Genomic DNA, 17239 nt, shown 5'->3' on the forward strand with positions numbered 1-17239 from the left:
TCTTCGGTTCTCCCTGGAGAAGTCTGGTAATAGAGAACACAGGAGTGGAGCAGACCTGTGAATGTATGGGGTCGTCAGGAGGAATCGCTATCAGAAAAACAATCTAATGTGTATGGGTCCCGAATTAAGAATTAGTACTTTTCTTGTAAACACCTATTATGTCAAAAATACTGATGGGACATTCATAAGCAAATCTAAAACTATAAAGCTATAGCTTGTGGTGGAATTTATACTAGCAGTCCTTGCTGTTGTAAGAAAAAGAGGTGTCACAATAACAGCCAAGGTAAGGAGGCTTATTCTCCCTGCAATGCTCCTCTGGGAAATTTTATATTCAAAGTGCCATTTCAGAAAGGAAGAGGACTTTAACTCTATAGCGCCACCTGTTGGAAGCAGTGAATCTACAGGTCACTATCGACCCTATAGCGGGCCTTGAAATATGACTTAGGATAAAAGCCAAATCAGAATCTCAATTTGCAGACACGGTGTTTCGGACTATTGCCCTTCATCAGTGCAAAGTATGAGAACTGATTTGGCTAGGTGAGAGGCTCTGGACTGAGGTCCAAGGGGTAAGTTTTCTCCTTGCGGAGAGTGACATACGGGCTCAGGTAGGTATGTCACCCTCTGCAAGGAGAAAAGTTACCCCTTAGAAGACATTCTATAGCGTCTTACCTAGCCAAATCGGTTCTCATACGTTGCACTGACATGATAAAACAAAACACTGTATTCACACAGATTCTGATTTGGCTTTTATCCCAAATCACATCAAGGCCCGCTAAAGGGTCGATAGTGACTTGTTGAATCACTGCTTCCAACAGGTGGCGCTATAGAGTATAAGTCCTCTTCTTCTATTAAGAGGTACTTTGCATATTAAATTTCCCAGAGGAGCACAGCACTTGTTGGAAGCAGCAATTCTACAGGTGGCGCTATAAAGTACAAGTCCTCTTCCTCTCTGAAGAGCAATTTGCACAGTAACAGCTGACATGGATTTTGTAAATCGATTTCCTTAGAAACGACGATCTGTCATGCACATTTCTTGCCTGTATAATAGCATTTCCTCAGTGAAATAACAGATAAAACATGAGTGTCCCAGTTCTGCGTCACTAATGACAAGTAATAATTGGCTCCTGTGGGAACAAGGCTGTGACTTTGTGCTTGTTCAGCAGTGATGGCACGGTTGTGAGGCTCATCACTTCACTTCAAGTGCAGGAGCGGAAAACCTTTAAGTTCTCGTTCCTTTCATCAGGTAGACGGCAGTATACAGACCAGAGTGGGATGAGAGACGGTGCACATACTTGCTGGGCAGAGCGCCTTCCTCTGGGCAGATCTTCAGCGAGGCCTGAGACAAGTCATCCAGGGCGTTCCTGTATTCTTTACAGCTTGAAATTAAGCAGAGCAGAGGAACATCATCAATTATTATCCTAGAATGTTCACGGTCTTTCATTCTACAATGTATTATTCATCCACTTCCTTGCAGCACTTAATGTCACACGCTGCCAGAGACGGCCCATCTTATAAAGTACACATTGTCATGATACAAGGAATAATTACAGAGATAAAACTTTTTAGCAGTAACTAAAGATTTCTTACATATTTTATTCATCAGGAGCAATAAATGTTTGACTAGCAGCTTCACTAAAAATCTTCCTCCAGTTATAACACCAATTCTCTAGTATCCTCAGCCTTATTAAAGGGGACTTGCTAGTTCTGACGTGACTAGTGATTTCTCTTCAGTAGCACACAAAACAATAAAGGTACCTTCACACGAAGCGACGCTGCAGCGATAGCGACAACGATGTCGATCGCTGCAGCGTCGCTGTTTGGTCGCTGGAGAGCTGTCACACAGACCGCTCTCCAGCGATCAACTATGCCGAGGTCCCCTGGTAACCAGGGTAAACATCGGGTAACTAAGCGCAGGGCCGCGCTTAGTAACCCGATGTTTACCCTGGTTACCAGCGTAAAATCTAAAAAAAACAAACAGCACATACTTACATTCACGTCTCCCTGCGTCCACTTCCTGACTGACTGAGCGCCGTACAGTGAGAGCAGAGCGGTGACGTCACCGCTGTGCTGCTTTCACTTTCACTTTGCGGCGCTGAGTCAGAGGAGGAAGCAGACTGCAGGGGACGCAATGTGAGTATGTGCTGTTTGTTTTTTTTACATTTTACGCTAGTAACCAGGGTAAACATCGGGTAACTAAGCGCGGCCCTGCGCTTAGTAACCCGATGTTTACCCTGGTTACCAGTGTAAAATATCGCTGGTATCGTTGCTTTTGCTTTCAAACACAACGATACACAGCGATCGGACGACCAAATAAAGTTCTGGACTTTATTCAGCGACCAGCGACATCACAGCAGGATCCTGATCGCTGCTGCGTGTCAAACGAAACGATATCGCTAGCGAGGACGCTGCAACGTCACGGATTGCTAGCGATATCGTTATAATGTCGTTTCGTGTGAAGGTACCTTAAGGCTCTGTGCACACACTGCGATTTTGTCTCATATCTCTACAAAGTTTTGTTACAGAACCTGAAGTCTTTCCTAGCCCCGGAAAAGTGAAGGAGATTCCTGAGGTCTCATGCACACCAGGGCTGTGGAGTCGGTAAGCCACAGTTGCGACTCTGACTCCTAGATTTTATCAGGTTCCGACTCCGGCTCCGACTCCTTCATAAATGGCCAATTCGTAACAATAAATTTACGGTTGTAAAATATTAACATCGTGCTTATTCAGTTTCTCACCATCATATAAGTAATCAGACCACTTAGAGCAAAAACTATATTTATTAGAATACAATTAGAATATAGCAAATAACTTTTCTAAACTCTTGTAAATAAATATGCAATAAACACTGTTATGCAGTTAATAAGAACAAATCTATAAATTTGTCCTCAGAAAAAGTATTGCCTCTGTCAGATCCTCCTTCATGGATGCCCTCAAATCTGATCTAATTATTTTGAGAGCAGAGAACAACCTCTCTACACTAACTAGGGTTGGTGGCAGTGGCGTATCTAGGGGGGGGGGGCAGCCGGGGCATGTGCCCCGGGTACAGCTGGCAGGGGGGCGCAGTCGGGCCACCTAATGCGGCGGTCCGCAGTGTCTCCCCTGGCAGCTGCATTCTGCCGCCCCCCGGACTGGGAGTCAGCTGTTCTCTGTGCCGACTGTCAAGCTGACAGCCGGCACAGAGAAGCTGCAGCGTGCCGGCTCCCAGTATTCAATTGTACTCGTATCTTAGACACGAGTACAATTGAAGATCTGACTGCAGGGCAGGGTCTAAACTGGAGTTGATTTTTTGAGGGGGAGGAGTCGATTGCAGGAAGCTGCTGTGGAGAAGAGAAGCCGGAAATGAGGAGCTGCAGCATGGAGCCCTGCGAAGAGAGGTCCAAGGGGCTGCAGCATGGAGCCGTGTGAGGAGAGCAGCTGCACCATGGTGGACCCAGGGTACAAGGGAATGAGGACACAGAACTCAGTGTGAGGCTCTCAGGATGTAATTTGGAAAGGGGCTGATGAGACGCTGTGTGGGGAATGGGGAGATGATGAGGAGCTGTGTGGGGAATGGGGGATGATGAGGAGCTGTGTGGGGAATGGGGGATGATGAGGAGCTGTGTGGGGAATGGGGGATGATGAGGAGCTGTGTGGGGAATAGGGGAATGATGAGGAGCTGTGTGGAGAATGTTGAGGAGCTGTCTGGAGAATGGGGGATGATGAGACGCTGTGTGGGGAATGGGAGCTGATGAGACGCTGTATGGGGAATGGGGGGATGATAAGATGCTGTGTGGAGAATAGGGGGCTGATGAGACGCTGTGTGGGGAATGGGGGGATGATGGGATGCTGTGTGGGGAATGGGGGGGAATGATGAGGAGCTGTGTGGGGAATGGGTGGATTTATTGTGTGGGGAGATTTGGAGAGGAGATCGGGGGATTTAAGGACACAAAATGAAGAGCAAAGGGGGAGAAGGGGGGCATATATGAGGAAACAGTACAGGGGAATGGGTTGGCATGTATGAGGAAACAGTATTGGGGAATGAGGGCATGTATGAGCAAACATGTATGCGGGTGACTGCAGACTTCTGAATTCTCACAGTGCGCACTGCACGCTGTCAGGATTCTCTCGTGCTGGCGATTTACATACATGCGGTCACATGCTGACTAGACATGTGTGGCCTCACTCAAAAATGAATGGAGTGAGGTCAGACACGTCTAGTCGGAATGTGGTCAGAAGTATACAAATCTCATGCTTGTGCTGACATGACTGTCCACCAGCCAGGGAGAATCCTAAAAATGTGCAGCACATTAGTTGTGAGAATTCAGAAGCTGCGATGTCAGGATTCAGCTCTGCAGGTTCCAGTAGTCGTCACATGGACACTTCACTCATATGCGACTTTCATACTGGTGGTCCTGTGACAACGAGCTTCTTTTCTGCTTCTCTGTTTTTCACTGAACATTGAGAGCATTAGGGAGAGGAACTCATGGGTGCATGACTAAGTGTGAAAATCGCATGTGTCCTGGGGGGGCACCAAAATGAATTCTTGCCCCGGGTGCCAGAAACCCTAGATACGCCTCTGGTTGGTGGCAAAGCAGTAACCACTCGGGCAACATCTCTGACAATGTCAGGATACAGAGGAATCGCTTGTTGCACTGTTATTTTTGATGACCGGTCAAATTTCTCAATTTCTTTTAGTGCACATGAAAAATTCTGCTGAAATGTACTGGCTGTGTTCTTTGATGGGGATGACTCTTCTATGCGGGAACGCTTTGCACGGTCCTTGTGATCCAAATATTTTTCTAAATTAAATTCTTCATCAGTTGATGAGGGTGAAGATGTGGCAGGACGACCAAATTCTTCTTGTTCCTCCTGACTGTTCTGCAACCCTTTCATCCTTACTGCTAATTTCAAACAGAGCTTCTTTTCCTTTAGTTAGCTGTTGATCATCTAGAAGAATCCGATGCATTGGGTCTACATAAACAGCTGCCAAAAGAATGTTATTTTGTAATAGTAGTTCCTCTCTCCGTTTCATTGATGTAGCAATGCCACTTGCAATTAACCCTCCTCTTTGGGACAGGCGAAACATCAGGTTCTTCCACTCCTTTAAGAAAATACCTGGAGTTAAGTCCTCTGCTTGTAATTTTTTAGTCACTGTAAATGGGTGCTCTAGCAATTTTTCCAGCTCGGTCACCTGATTCCACTGACTTTCATTTAGCATCAGTTGAGGGTTAGCCATGTCTACAAGAAAGGTTTTCCGTTCAACCAAGCGCTGAATCATTAAGTAAGTACTACCCCATCGTGTGGCTTCATCAATAATTGCCCCTTTTCCAGCACGTCTCTTCAAAATTGAGTCAACTTTAGGGGTTCTGGCAACAGTAGCCAATTTTCTCACCTTGCCATCAGTGCAGCAGCATGTCCTTTTTGCAGACTGTCTCTTATAGCCAGCTGTAGCGTATGCACAACACAGCGCATATGATGAATAAAAGAACGTATTGACACAGTTTTAACAAGATCATCTAAACTATCATGTTGCTGATCATCTGAAGCAACTTCAGTTTGCTCCTCAGTTACAATACGGTGTTCCTCTATTTCAAACATTTCTGTGTCTGTGGACCCAGAATGTTCTTCTCGCTGCTGGTCACCATCATTACTCTCATTCATTAGCTTAATAGTACTTATCATATTTGAAGCATTGTCAGTTACGACAGAAAGAACTTGCTCTTTTTTAAGTTCATAGTCTTGCAGAACCTTTTCCACCAAGACCTGGAGAAACTCACTGGTGTGATGAGCTTTGGTGTTTTTTACTGCCAATGTCTTGGTAACTATTTCATTTTTGTCACAAACAAATCGGACATTGATGGCAAAATAGTTCACTCTGTGACGTGTGCAGGCATCCATTTTAAGAAACAGAAAGCGTCCCTTGAGAGTTTTTTTTTAAGTTCTTCCTTTTGTTTAAAAGCTTCTTCGATTACTAATTTTCTAATACTCTCTCTCTCCAGAGAAACACCAAGCTTGCGGGCCATTTCCCCATTCAGACACACAAAGCTGGTTGTGAAAATAATGAAATAGGCACACTATCCTTTACAACAAGCTCTATGATCTGTTTTTTTAAATGTATCTACTGTCATTGTCACAGTAACTTTGTCACTGACAAAATATCTTGCAACTGATGGCTGCAAAGTTCTCTGCTCCTTTGTTTGTCTGGAAGAGCTGGGCACTGGTTCATTGGTTTGGATGCAGTCTTTCTCATCCACTGCTTTCAGTACTTCTGGATGAAAGCGCTGTAAGGCCATGTGCACACGTTCAGTATTCTTCGCGTTTTTTCACGTTTTTTCGCTATAAAAACGTGATAAAAACGCGAAAAAAACGCTAACATATGCCTCCTATTATTTACAGTGTATTCCGCATTTTTTGTGCAAATGTTGCATTTTTTTCCGCTAAAAAATTCGCATTGCGGAAAAAAAAGCAACATGTTCATTAAAAATGCGGAATTGCGGGGATTCCGCACACCTAGGAGTGCATTGATCTGCTTACTTCCCGCACGGCGCTGTGCACACCATGCGGGAAGTAAGCAGATTATATGTGGTTGGTACCCAGGGTGGAGGAGAGGAGACTCTCCTCCACGGACTGGGCACCATATAATTGGTAAAAAAAAAAAGAATTAAAATAAAAAATAGTCATATACTCACCTTCGATGGCCCCCGAAGTGTTCCCCCCTCTCACCGCTGCATGCTGCCGCTTCGGTTCCTATAGATGGTGTGGTTCAGGACCTGCGATGACGTTGCTGTTTTTTGATTGGTCGCGAGACCGGTCATGTGACCGCTCACGTGACCGCGACGTCATCAAAGGTCCTGAACCACACCATCTAGGAACGGACGCCGCTGAGGATATCGGCTGTCTGCAGAGGGTGAGTATAACCATTTTTTAATTTTTTTTATTATTTTTAAACATTCTATCTTTTACTATAGATGCTGCATAAGCAGCATCTATCGTAAAAAGTTCGTCACACTTGTCAAACACTATGTGTGACAAGTGTGACCAACCTGTCAGTCAGTTTTCCAAGCGATGCTACAGATCGCTTGGAAAACTTTAGCATTCTGCAAGCTAATTACGCTTGCAAAATGCTAAAAAAGACGCAAAAAAAACTGGAAAAAAACGCCAAAAAAAAAAATGCGGATTTCTTGCAGAAAATTTCCGGTTTTCTTCAGGAAATTTCTGCAAGAAATCCTGACGTGTGCACATACCCTAAATGTCTCTTTAGATTAGAAGAGCTCTGGTAGGAGCTTTTTTATCTTTGCCTGAATAAGCACTGATCTTGGCTTCACAGCATTTGTTTTCGTCTGGATCATTTGTCATACACTGACAGACATAATGTTTTCTATCTTGAGTGATGGTGAAATGTTCAAATACAGCTGATTTAATGTGACGCTTCTTTGACATTCTCAGGTTTTTAATTCTGCATTCACAATCCAAATGACAATTGTTTTTCCTAAAAACAATTGTACAAAATTATTGCCAGGTCGTACAACTGATATAGTGGTCAGTAATACTGTTATTCATCATGTACTCACAGTTAACTGATGCAAAGTTTGTTGAAAGGATAATACTTCTTACAGTCTTCCTCTTCTGAGTAGCAGCTGTGAGATGCTTGGAAGACGCAGACCTAGTAAACATCTAGTCTAGAGGAGGAGCTTTACTACTAAGAATTTGCAACACATTTTCACTTTCAGTTTCAGACATTGTAAGTAGGGGGGTTGGGGCACCATGAGGTTAACCAAGTATAATATTACATAAGGGCAGTGGAGAACAGTGACACACAAGAAGTAAGAAATGTCTCTATCTCCAGCAGAACTGCTTATCACTGTTGTTCATAGTTTGATAGAACATATATATTTGAGTAACATTTATAAAATTCATATGAAAGTTCAATTATGAAATATTAATACTTTTTTAAAATCTGGAGTCGGAGTCGGTACATATCTACCGACTCCGACTCCAACCAAAACTAACTCTGACTCCACGACTCTGACTCCACAGCCCTGATGCACACGTTGCTTATTTTATCCTTGTGGATCTGGAGCAGATATAAATCTGCAGAATGTCAATTCTTTCAGCGTTTTTGCTGCAGATTTCATCCATACTGATGAGTGGGTAAAAATCTGCACAAAACACACATTAAAAACACATGAAAAACGTGTGTAGTTTATGCTGCATTTTTACTGCCAAAATATCAGTATTTGCAGCAGATTTTTCTGCAGCTAATGCTGAACGTGTGCACACACCTTACAGATTCTGGGTCTCTTTCTTCAGAATTTTGCATTGTGATGTTCGTCTGTTATTGCTTCCTGACATGCATGAATAACACATCTACACTCGTTAAATGGATGCATAAGGGCATAAAGGCACTGACGCGCTCCAACAAGTGCCACCAGACTGTGTGGAGCCCACCCTATTGACAAATGGAACAGCGACACCTAATTGTCTAAGGGAAATTATAGAGGAATTGGAGAATTTTAATGGATTTGGAAATTCAGGTTTTAATCTAAGCAGACATGCCAATAAAAGGATCTTAAAGAGAACCTGCCTGAACATTAAGGGTTGGATACTCACACCGCCAGCAATCACGAGGTCAGGTCTCCAAAGTCCTCTGTATGAATGGAGCAGTGGTCGCACATGCACACTACTACTCCTTTCACACGGGGGGGACTTTAGGACTACACATTTATCAGCTATTCTGTGGATTTTTAGTGGAGAGCCCTTTAAATCACTATTTTAGAACATTCACTTTAGTGGAGAGTACAGTACCTGGGCTTCCCTTTCAACTTATTTCAGAACATAGCAGCTGTGCTTTAGAAACCTTTTTTGAAATACGCATCTTCCAAAACATCAGAATTGGAAGTTTATTAATAGCAAGTACAAAGTGTAAATTCTAGGTCAAATGTAGCATTATCCATCCAGAAATGTGTTTTGTCCAAAATGTGCAAATAGACCCCTTCAAATCAAACATTTCATAGGAAAGCAAGTATTCAGCGGTTATTCCATATGGTACCTGAGTGCAAACGCAATGATGGAGCTGGGCTCCTTCTCACACACGGCTATAGGCACACGTTCATGCTCGTACATAAGATAGTGCTTATCTGGATCACTGCAGGAAGACAAAAGTTACACAACTCATTAAAAGAGCTTAGGATCCGACTCATCAATGTGCTTTTCACCAAATTTCAGGGGCAAAACTTCTGCACGAGTCAAAATTGTGGAAAAATTTTGCGAGTTTTGGTCTTTTCACACCAGTCCCAGCCAGGTCCGCCAAACTGGGTGGAGCATGAGCTTTATGGGGAATGGCAAAGACCACCACATACATTTTTCAAAAGTTATGTCTCTTGAGTGCGTAACTTACACAAGACATGTATTCCAGTCCCTGATTGAAGTAACACTCGAGGGCCACGTGGAAGAGGAAAAATGTGCCACATCCATTAAGTGGCGAAATGCCAGTCTTAAACCCTGAATTTACAAACAGTCTTAACCACTAATAAATGTGTTCTATACATACACTGGTTGCAGACTTATTGGGCAAATGTTTTGACCATATCATCATTTTCCTGCAGATTTTCCTACTCCAAGCTGTATAAACTTGAATGCTTATTGGATGAAGCAGGTCAAGTGATGTATTTGTGTAATAAGGAGGGTGAGGCAATAAGGATACAACACCCTTTATCAAGATGTGCAGAATTAACAGGCAGACTGATTTCCACAGCCAAAATGAGAAAAAAGAGATTTATCTGACTCTGAAAAGTCAAAGATTGTTACACGTCTTAGGGTACCGTCACACAGTGCCATTTTGATCGCTACGACGGTATGATTCGTGACGTTCTAGCGATATCCATACGATATCGCAGTGTCTGACACGCAGCAGCGATCAGGGACCCTGCTGAGAATCGTACGTCGTAGCAGATCGTTTGGAACTTTCTTTCGTCGCTTGATCACCCGCTGACATCGCTGGATCGTTGTGTGTGACAGCGATCCAGCGATGTGTTCGCTTGTAACCAGGGTAAACATCGGGTAACTAAGCGCAGGGCCGCGCTTAGTAACCCGATGTTTACCGTGGTTACCAGCGTAAACGTAAAAAAAACAAACAGTACATACTCACATTCCGGTGTCTGTCCCCGGCGTCTCAGCTTCTCTGCACTGTGAGCGCCTGCCAGCCAGAAAGCGAGCACAGCGGTGACGTCTGACGTCACTGCTCTGCTTTCCGGCCGCTGTGCTTACACAGTGTAGAGAAGCTGAGACGCCGGAGGACAGACACCGGAATGTAAGTATGTACGGTTTGTTTTTTTTACGTTTACGCTGGTAACCTGGGTAAACATCGGGTTACTAAGCGCGGCTCTGCGCTTAGTAACCCGATGTTTACCCTGGTTACCCGGGGACTTCGGAATCGCTCCAGCGCCGTGATTGCAACGTGTGACCGCAGTCTACGACGCTGGAGCGATAATTATACGATGCTACGACGTCACGAATCGTGCCGTCGTAGCGATGTAAATGGTACTGTGTGACGGTACCCTTACACTGGCTGTAAGATCTCAGCCTGGTATGTCTGACTCAAACCCTGTGGCATTTCAGAAACTAATTATACTTTAAAGGCCACTGGGGAATAAGTCGGCCAGGCGAGTCTCCGGCGGCTTTCCCCACCCACTGCCAGTAATTGACACAAAGTGGCTCAGTCCCTGGTGGCTTCGAAAATATGCTTTTCAAGCATGCCTAGCTGAGTTCATACAGCCAGCGTTTGATACATGCTGCCCCTGCATCGGGGAGCATACATCAGCTGTCAGGTTACCTTTAAAACTTTAGTCACCATTCATAGATACTCACAAAGGGAGTGGAATAGGATTATAATTGTTTCCAGGAAGCAGGTTTGCAAATATTGCTTTCATAGTGGACTTCTCCTTCACCTGACTGTCCGTGGACCCCAGCAAATGACCATCAAAAACATCTACAATAACGATAAAATATATTACAAATTAGTGGACTAACAGAAATGTCTTCCACATAACAGACAGATATGAGAAGTACACAGCTGCTAAGCCAGGATCATCATTAGGATGACAGTACACGGTGCCCATACAATCACCGCACAAGGATCCTCTGTAATAGACGCCATTTAGTAATCCTATTAGTGTAGTGTGCCTGCAGGAATCCCCCCATACATGCACATACTGGAAGAGAACGCTGGCTACAGAGGAAGCATCTCTGAGTGCAGTCGAGCGTCAGCTTTGTTTGTATGGATAGGTCACGGATATATTCTCATCAATTATTCATGAACCAAAGTTAGCACACAGTACAAGTTATTCTAATGGCTAACAAATCAGCGCTGACGGCGTCTGAAGACTCAGCGCTCCCCATTATCACCCTTCTCCACCGTTCCTGCAGCACAACACACAAACAGACAACAAAGCTATAACTTTCTTTTTTACTTCTTTAGTATTCAGCAAATCTATTTTCAGGGGCTGATGGGTCTAGGATGCCACACAAAGCACCACTGATAAGAATATGAAAAGGCTTGCAAATCGGATGCAGATAGCAGTTTTGTTAGAGTTTCTTTTCATAAAAAGAGCATATCATATAAGTTTTATAGCCTCATGACCATTAATAACGTCTATAGGAAAAGTCTTTTACTAAACATTTATGAATAGAGAAAAGCTCAGAAATTCAATCAGATTTCATTTCCAAGAAGAAAACCTACAGAGGTGACATTGGCTCACAATGTGAAAGTCACGGTGGATCGTACATCATCACTCAAGTAATCAGCGAACGTGGAAGAGAATAGTAAATCCACATTCACTACTGGTTGCCTCTAGTGCTTGTTAACCTTTCTTAAATGAAAAACAAACGTAAGATAAATTGGTAAAAGAAAAAACAGTTTTACTTAACCTTTAGGTTTATTATTGCATGTCAGTTACGACATTTACATTTCATGCTTTGAAGTGACATTCTTCTTACATTTAAATCTCAAAGTCTCATATTTCAAAGTGCAAGAACAATGAAAAAAGACTTGGCCTTTAAGTACTGGGCAGTTTGATCGTCCTTAAAGGGAACCTGTCAAACTATAACACTCACTCCCTCAACACTCACAACATTCCCTCAAAAAGAGTATGTAACCATTTAAAACATAAGCTAGTTGATTCCTTAAAAGGATTGTTCAAGCTTTTGTAATATTGCATGTGTGTACCTAGGCTGTGGAATGCTGACAGTGTGTAATATACTTTCTGTCAGCATTTTTCACCGTTGCCCAGATACCACACTTCAGAATGTGACCAGCCCTATCCTCATTCTGGAGGAGCTGGTCACACCCCTTCAATTTCTTTTCTGTCTGGCAGAGACTGGACATTACATTACAACAAACTCTGCGGACACAACGACAGAAGTCAGTGCTGGGGTAGATACTACAGTAACAGCCAATGAGTGTGCAGACAGAGGGCAGGGCTGGGGCAGATACTAACAGCCAATGAGTGTGCAGTGGGTGGACAGAGGGCGGGGCTGGGGCAGATACTACAGTAACAGCCAATGAGTGTTATGCAATTTTTTTTAAAAAAGGGCGAGGTTAGAGCTCAACTACGAGATGTTAGGGACACCGCTTGCCTAAATAGAAGAGGTTATTAATCCCCTCTTTAGATAGATAGTAGTACAGATCTATCAAACTACCTTGATCGACTCAAGAAGATAATCTTAGTGGGGCACTGTGTGTATGATCTTTTCTATCCCCTATCCCAGCAGGGCCCAGTAGGAGTAGCAGGGAGAGTCGACGAGGAGCGGGGGCACCAATGCGCAGGATCTAGGGTGCCAACCTCCGCTGGTAGGTAGGGTGCACCCAGTGGAGTGCAGGGCTTGGCACCATCCTGGCCGTTCTCTTTAGTATGCTAGTGTTTTGGTGATGGTTTTAGTAGTGCACCTATGTGGTTAATTTATCAATTGGATTAATAAAGGTTCATTTTTATCTTGTAAATCTTTTGGGGGATTTTTTCTGTGAGCTTGTAAATTTATCCCCAAATACACATTTTTTCTTCTGTGAACCTCGAGTTAGTACGTAGCAAGAGGAGACAAGTGACAATAGGAATACCTTCACAGCTGCTGGCAGTGTCCATTTCTACTGTATTTGGAGCACCAGTAAAAACGTGGTCCGTTATCAGTTCTGGGGGGCTAGGAATCTGCAGATGTGTAGAGCCGGTGGAACTTTGAGACAAGGTGGTCATGAATCGATCCTCTGGAACAAGTGATAAAAAAGACTTGGTTAGCTATAAAGAACGATGTAGTAGGCAATGCCAAATATACACTTTACGACTTGCAGTGCCGGTGAAAATGTCTTCTCAGTGATATGCCCCAGCACAGGGGTACTTGGTAGCCATGACATGTGGGTTCCCTGTCACTGATTGACCGCTTTCTCGGGTGGTCTCCCAGTATTTGTGAGTGCTCAGAGATATAGTTTTTGTTCCAGCAGCAGCATGATTTACAGCTGATAGATAGCTTGAATACATGTGGGAATTCCCTAGCAACCCCCACATGTATTATTCAGGCTGGCTAGCAGCCATAAATCATGCAGCTGCGGGGACGAAAACTAAATCTCCGAGAAGTCACAAATACTCGGAGACCACTCGAGCGTGCTAGGGAAAACCCGAGCAACGAGTACACTCGCTCATGACTACTCAAAAACCAAACATGAAATCAGCGTGTGTCACTCCTTTTCGCTTAGAGGGGGCAGCATAAAATGTGCTGACAGATTCCCTTTAAGAGCTAAGATGCCGAATGTCAATTTATCACTACACAATGGAGCCAAAGACACCCACTTCTACCTAAATTTGAAGAATCAGATGCTGCGACTGCAGGGAGCTTGTTTCCATGAGTGCTATTACTCATAATGGACGTCGCAGGTCTTCATGGTATAACTACAACCATCCACTTTACAGGGATTAAACCTAAAACTAAGCAACAGCGAGTACAGTCTACAATATATGGAACAGAACTCACGCTGTCACCCAGAAACAAGAATGGCCTTCAAGACAGAGGCTTATCTTACAACAAAAGCCTGCTGAGTCAGGCACCGATCTGGCCATGTTCTCACAGAGAAGCAGCATTATAATCTTCTTACTTCAGGTTTATCGATACCCTGAGGAGAATATCCTGATTCTAGTAATACACAAAGATGGGATTATGCTGCAGCCCAGACCAATAATGGCAGCAAATTAGAAGTGCCTCATGCACGTGGCATGTAAACACACTAAACCTCGTCCACCTCCCGAGCTCATAAAGGCTGAAATAGATGAACAAAGTAACAGCTATTTACATAAGAACTCCGGACACCACAATCATCCCCTAAACCCTTCTACACACCTCTCTAATGCACTTGTATTCAACTACTTATTGCTCACTATCTCCTCGGTTTCCAAAGCCATTCCTGTCCTCTTCTGGGTCACATGGCTGCTCCTCTCCTTTGCCGTCTCACTCAGGGACTGCTATGCGCAGTGTGCTGCTCCCATCAATGAAAGCGGATGATGACACAATGAGGCTCCGTAGGCTTACTGCAAAAGCAGTAAAAAAAAAGCTCCACATAAATCCGTGTGATAAGGAGAGTCTGAATTGGTTATGTGGCCGAGAAGAGGAATGGAGTAGCGCTGGAAGCTGGAAAGACTGCGATCTGTAAATATTTTAATACACCAACACTACATTACAGACATCTTTAGAAAAGTTTAGGTGATACGTTTTTTGTCTGGACAAAATAAGAGCGGAGACCCCCCATATACCTCAGATGATGGGCAAGTTCCAGGGAAATCTAATGTGCATTCATTGTGGTCTCCTAGTACACCTCTGAGGGTTTGTTTTCCTTTTGATGGTGGTTACTGGACACGAGAGGACATAGAACTAAGGGTATTGTCTCACAGTGGCACTTTGGTCGCTATGACGGCACGATCCGTGACGTTCCAGCGATATCCATACGATATCGCTGTGTCTGACACGCTACTGCGATCAAGGACCCCGCTGAGAATCGTACGTCGTAGCAGATCGTTTGAAACTTTCTTTCGTCGTCAAGTGTCCCGCTGTGGCGGCATGATCGCATCGTGTAACAAAGGTTGTATACGATGTGCGCACAGTAACCAACGGCTTCTACATAGCAAATACGTCATGAAATTATCGCTCCAGCGTCGTGCATTGCAACGTGTGACCGCAGTCTACGACGCTGGAGCGATATTGGAGCGACGCTGGAGCGTCACAGATCGTGCCGTCGTAGCGACCAAAGTGCCACTGTGAGACGGTACCCTTAGGCTACCAGTAAAACGCTTAATAACTGAGCAGCCAGAGAAAGGAAAATACACAACAAAATGACAAACCTCGGTCCCCATTCTGTGCAGGAGAGGAGTTCCGCGGAGATGCATCCATACCACTGCCCTGGATATCAAAGAGACACATTAGCAGCCCACATCTAACAGCCAGGAACATAATAGCACTTTAAGTAGAAGACATCTCAAAACACAGATTTGAATTGGAATTGCCCTGCACAACCCGGAGAACATTTTCTATTCTTCACATAGATTCCGGCTTTCAGAAAGTGGAGAAAAAAATAAGTGGATTTTCCCAGTGAGTGGCTCACTGTATGAAAAACCCTCTCCCATCATCGGTAAAGTGTTAATACAAAGCACAATAACTCAATCATTCTGAAGATCGGGCTGATCAGGACAGTATCACTAAATGGCGCTCTCCCCTGGGAATTTACTAGATGGCGCTCTCTCCTGGGAATTTACTAGATGGCGCTCTCCCCCGGGAGTTTACTAGATGGCGCCCTCCACCGGGAATTTACTAGATGGCACTACTCCTGGGAATTTACTAGATGGCGCTCTCCCCCGGGAATTTACTAGATGGCGCTCTCCCCTGGGAATTTACTAGATGACGCTCTCCCCTGGGAATTTACTAGATGACGCTCTCCCCTGGGAATTTACTAGATGGCGCGCTCCACTGGGAATAAGCTAAATGGTGCTCTCCCCAGGAAATTTACTAGATGGCGCTCCTCCCTGAGAATTTACTAGATGGCGCTCCCTCTGGTAATTTACTAGATGGCGGCGCTCCACTGGGAATTTAATAGATGGCGCTCCCCCCCTGGGAATTTACTAAATGGCGCTCTCCCCTGGGAATTTACTAGATGACGCTCTCCCCTGGGAATTTACTAGATGGCGTGTTCCACTGGGAATTGAATAGATGGCGCTCTCCCCTGGTAATTTACTACATGGCGCTCTCCACTGGGAATAAACTAAATGGTGCTCTCCCCAGGGAATTTACTAGATGATGCTCTCCCCTGGGAATTTACTAGATGGCGCGCTCCACTGGGAATAAACTAAATGGTGCTCTCCCCAAGGAATTTACTAGATGGCGCTCCTCCCTGAGAATTTACTAGATGGCGCTCCCTCTGGTAATTTACTAGATGGCGCGCTTCAGTGGGAATTTAATAGATGGCGCTCTCCCCCTGGGAATTTACTAGATGACGCTCTCCTCTGGGAATTTACTAGATGGTGCTCTCCCCAGGGAATTTACTAGATGGCGCTCCCCCCTGGGAATTTACTAGATGGCACTCCCTCTGGTAATTTACTAGATGGCGGCGCTCCACTGGGAATTAAATAGATGGCGCTCCCCCCCCTTGGAATTTACTAAATGGCGCTCTCCCCTGGGAATTTACTAGATGGCGCTCCCTCTGGTAATTTACTAGATGGCGCGCTCCAGTGGGAATTTAATAGATGGCGCTCTCCTCCGGGAATTTACTAAATGGCGCTCTCCCCTAGGAATTTACTAGATGGCGCGCTCCACTGGGAATTTAATAGATGGCGCTCTCCCCTGGTAATTTACTAAATGGTGCTCTCCACTGGGAATAAACTAAATGGTGCTCTCCCCAGGGAATTTACTAGATGGCGCTCCCCCCTGGGAATTTACTAGATGACGCTCTCCCCTGGGAATTTACTAGATGGCGCTCCCCCCCTGGGAATTTACTAGATGGCGCTCCCCCCCTGGGAATTTACTAAATGGCGCTCTCCCCTGGGAATTTACTAGATGGCGCTCCCCCCTGGGAATTTACTAGATGACGCTCTCCCCTGGGAATTTACTAGATGGCGCTCTCCACTGGGAATAAACTAAATGGTGCTCTCCCCAGGGAATTTACTAGATGGCGCTCCCCCCTGGGAATTTACTAGATGGCGCTCCCTCAGGTAATTTACTAGATGGCGCACTCCAG

At 44.6% G+C, this 17239-nt stretch overlaps 1 protein-coding gene across 3 annotated transcripts in view; it reads right to left on the reverse strand.

Annotated features, from left to right (window-relative positions):
- PIKFYVE (phosphoinositide kinase, FYVE-type zinc finger containing) overlaps nucleotides 1–17239 on the reverse strand; it is a 450712-nt gene that overhangs the window by 146486 nt on the left and 286987 nt on the right. For all 3 annotated transcript variants that reach the window (XM_077275690.1, XM_077275691.1, XM_077275692.1), the window contains 5 exons: nucleotides 15354–15411; nucleotides 13091–13234; nucleotides 10846–10966; nucleotides 9029–9124; nucleotides 1293–1376 (listed from right to left, as the gene is read on the reverse strand). In XM_077275690.1, coding sequence (XP_077131805.1) covers nucleotides 1293–1376; nucleotides 9029–9124; nucleotides 10846–10966; nucleotides 13091–13234; nucleotides 15354–15411 — 503 coding nt within the window. The remainder of the gene's footprint in view (nucleotides 1–1292; nucleotides 1377–9028; nucleotides 9125–10845; nucleotides 10967–13090; nucleotides 13235–15353; nucleotides 15412–17239) is intronic.

Source organism: Ranitomeya variabilis, chromosome 7, assembly GCF_051348905.1.
Source record: "Ranitomeya variabilis isolate aRanVar5 chromosome 7, aRanVar5.hap1, whole genome shotgun sequence".
NCBI lineage: Eukaryota > Metazoa > Chordata > Amphibia > Anura > Dendrobatidae > Ranitomeya > Ranitomeya variabilis.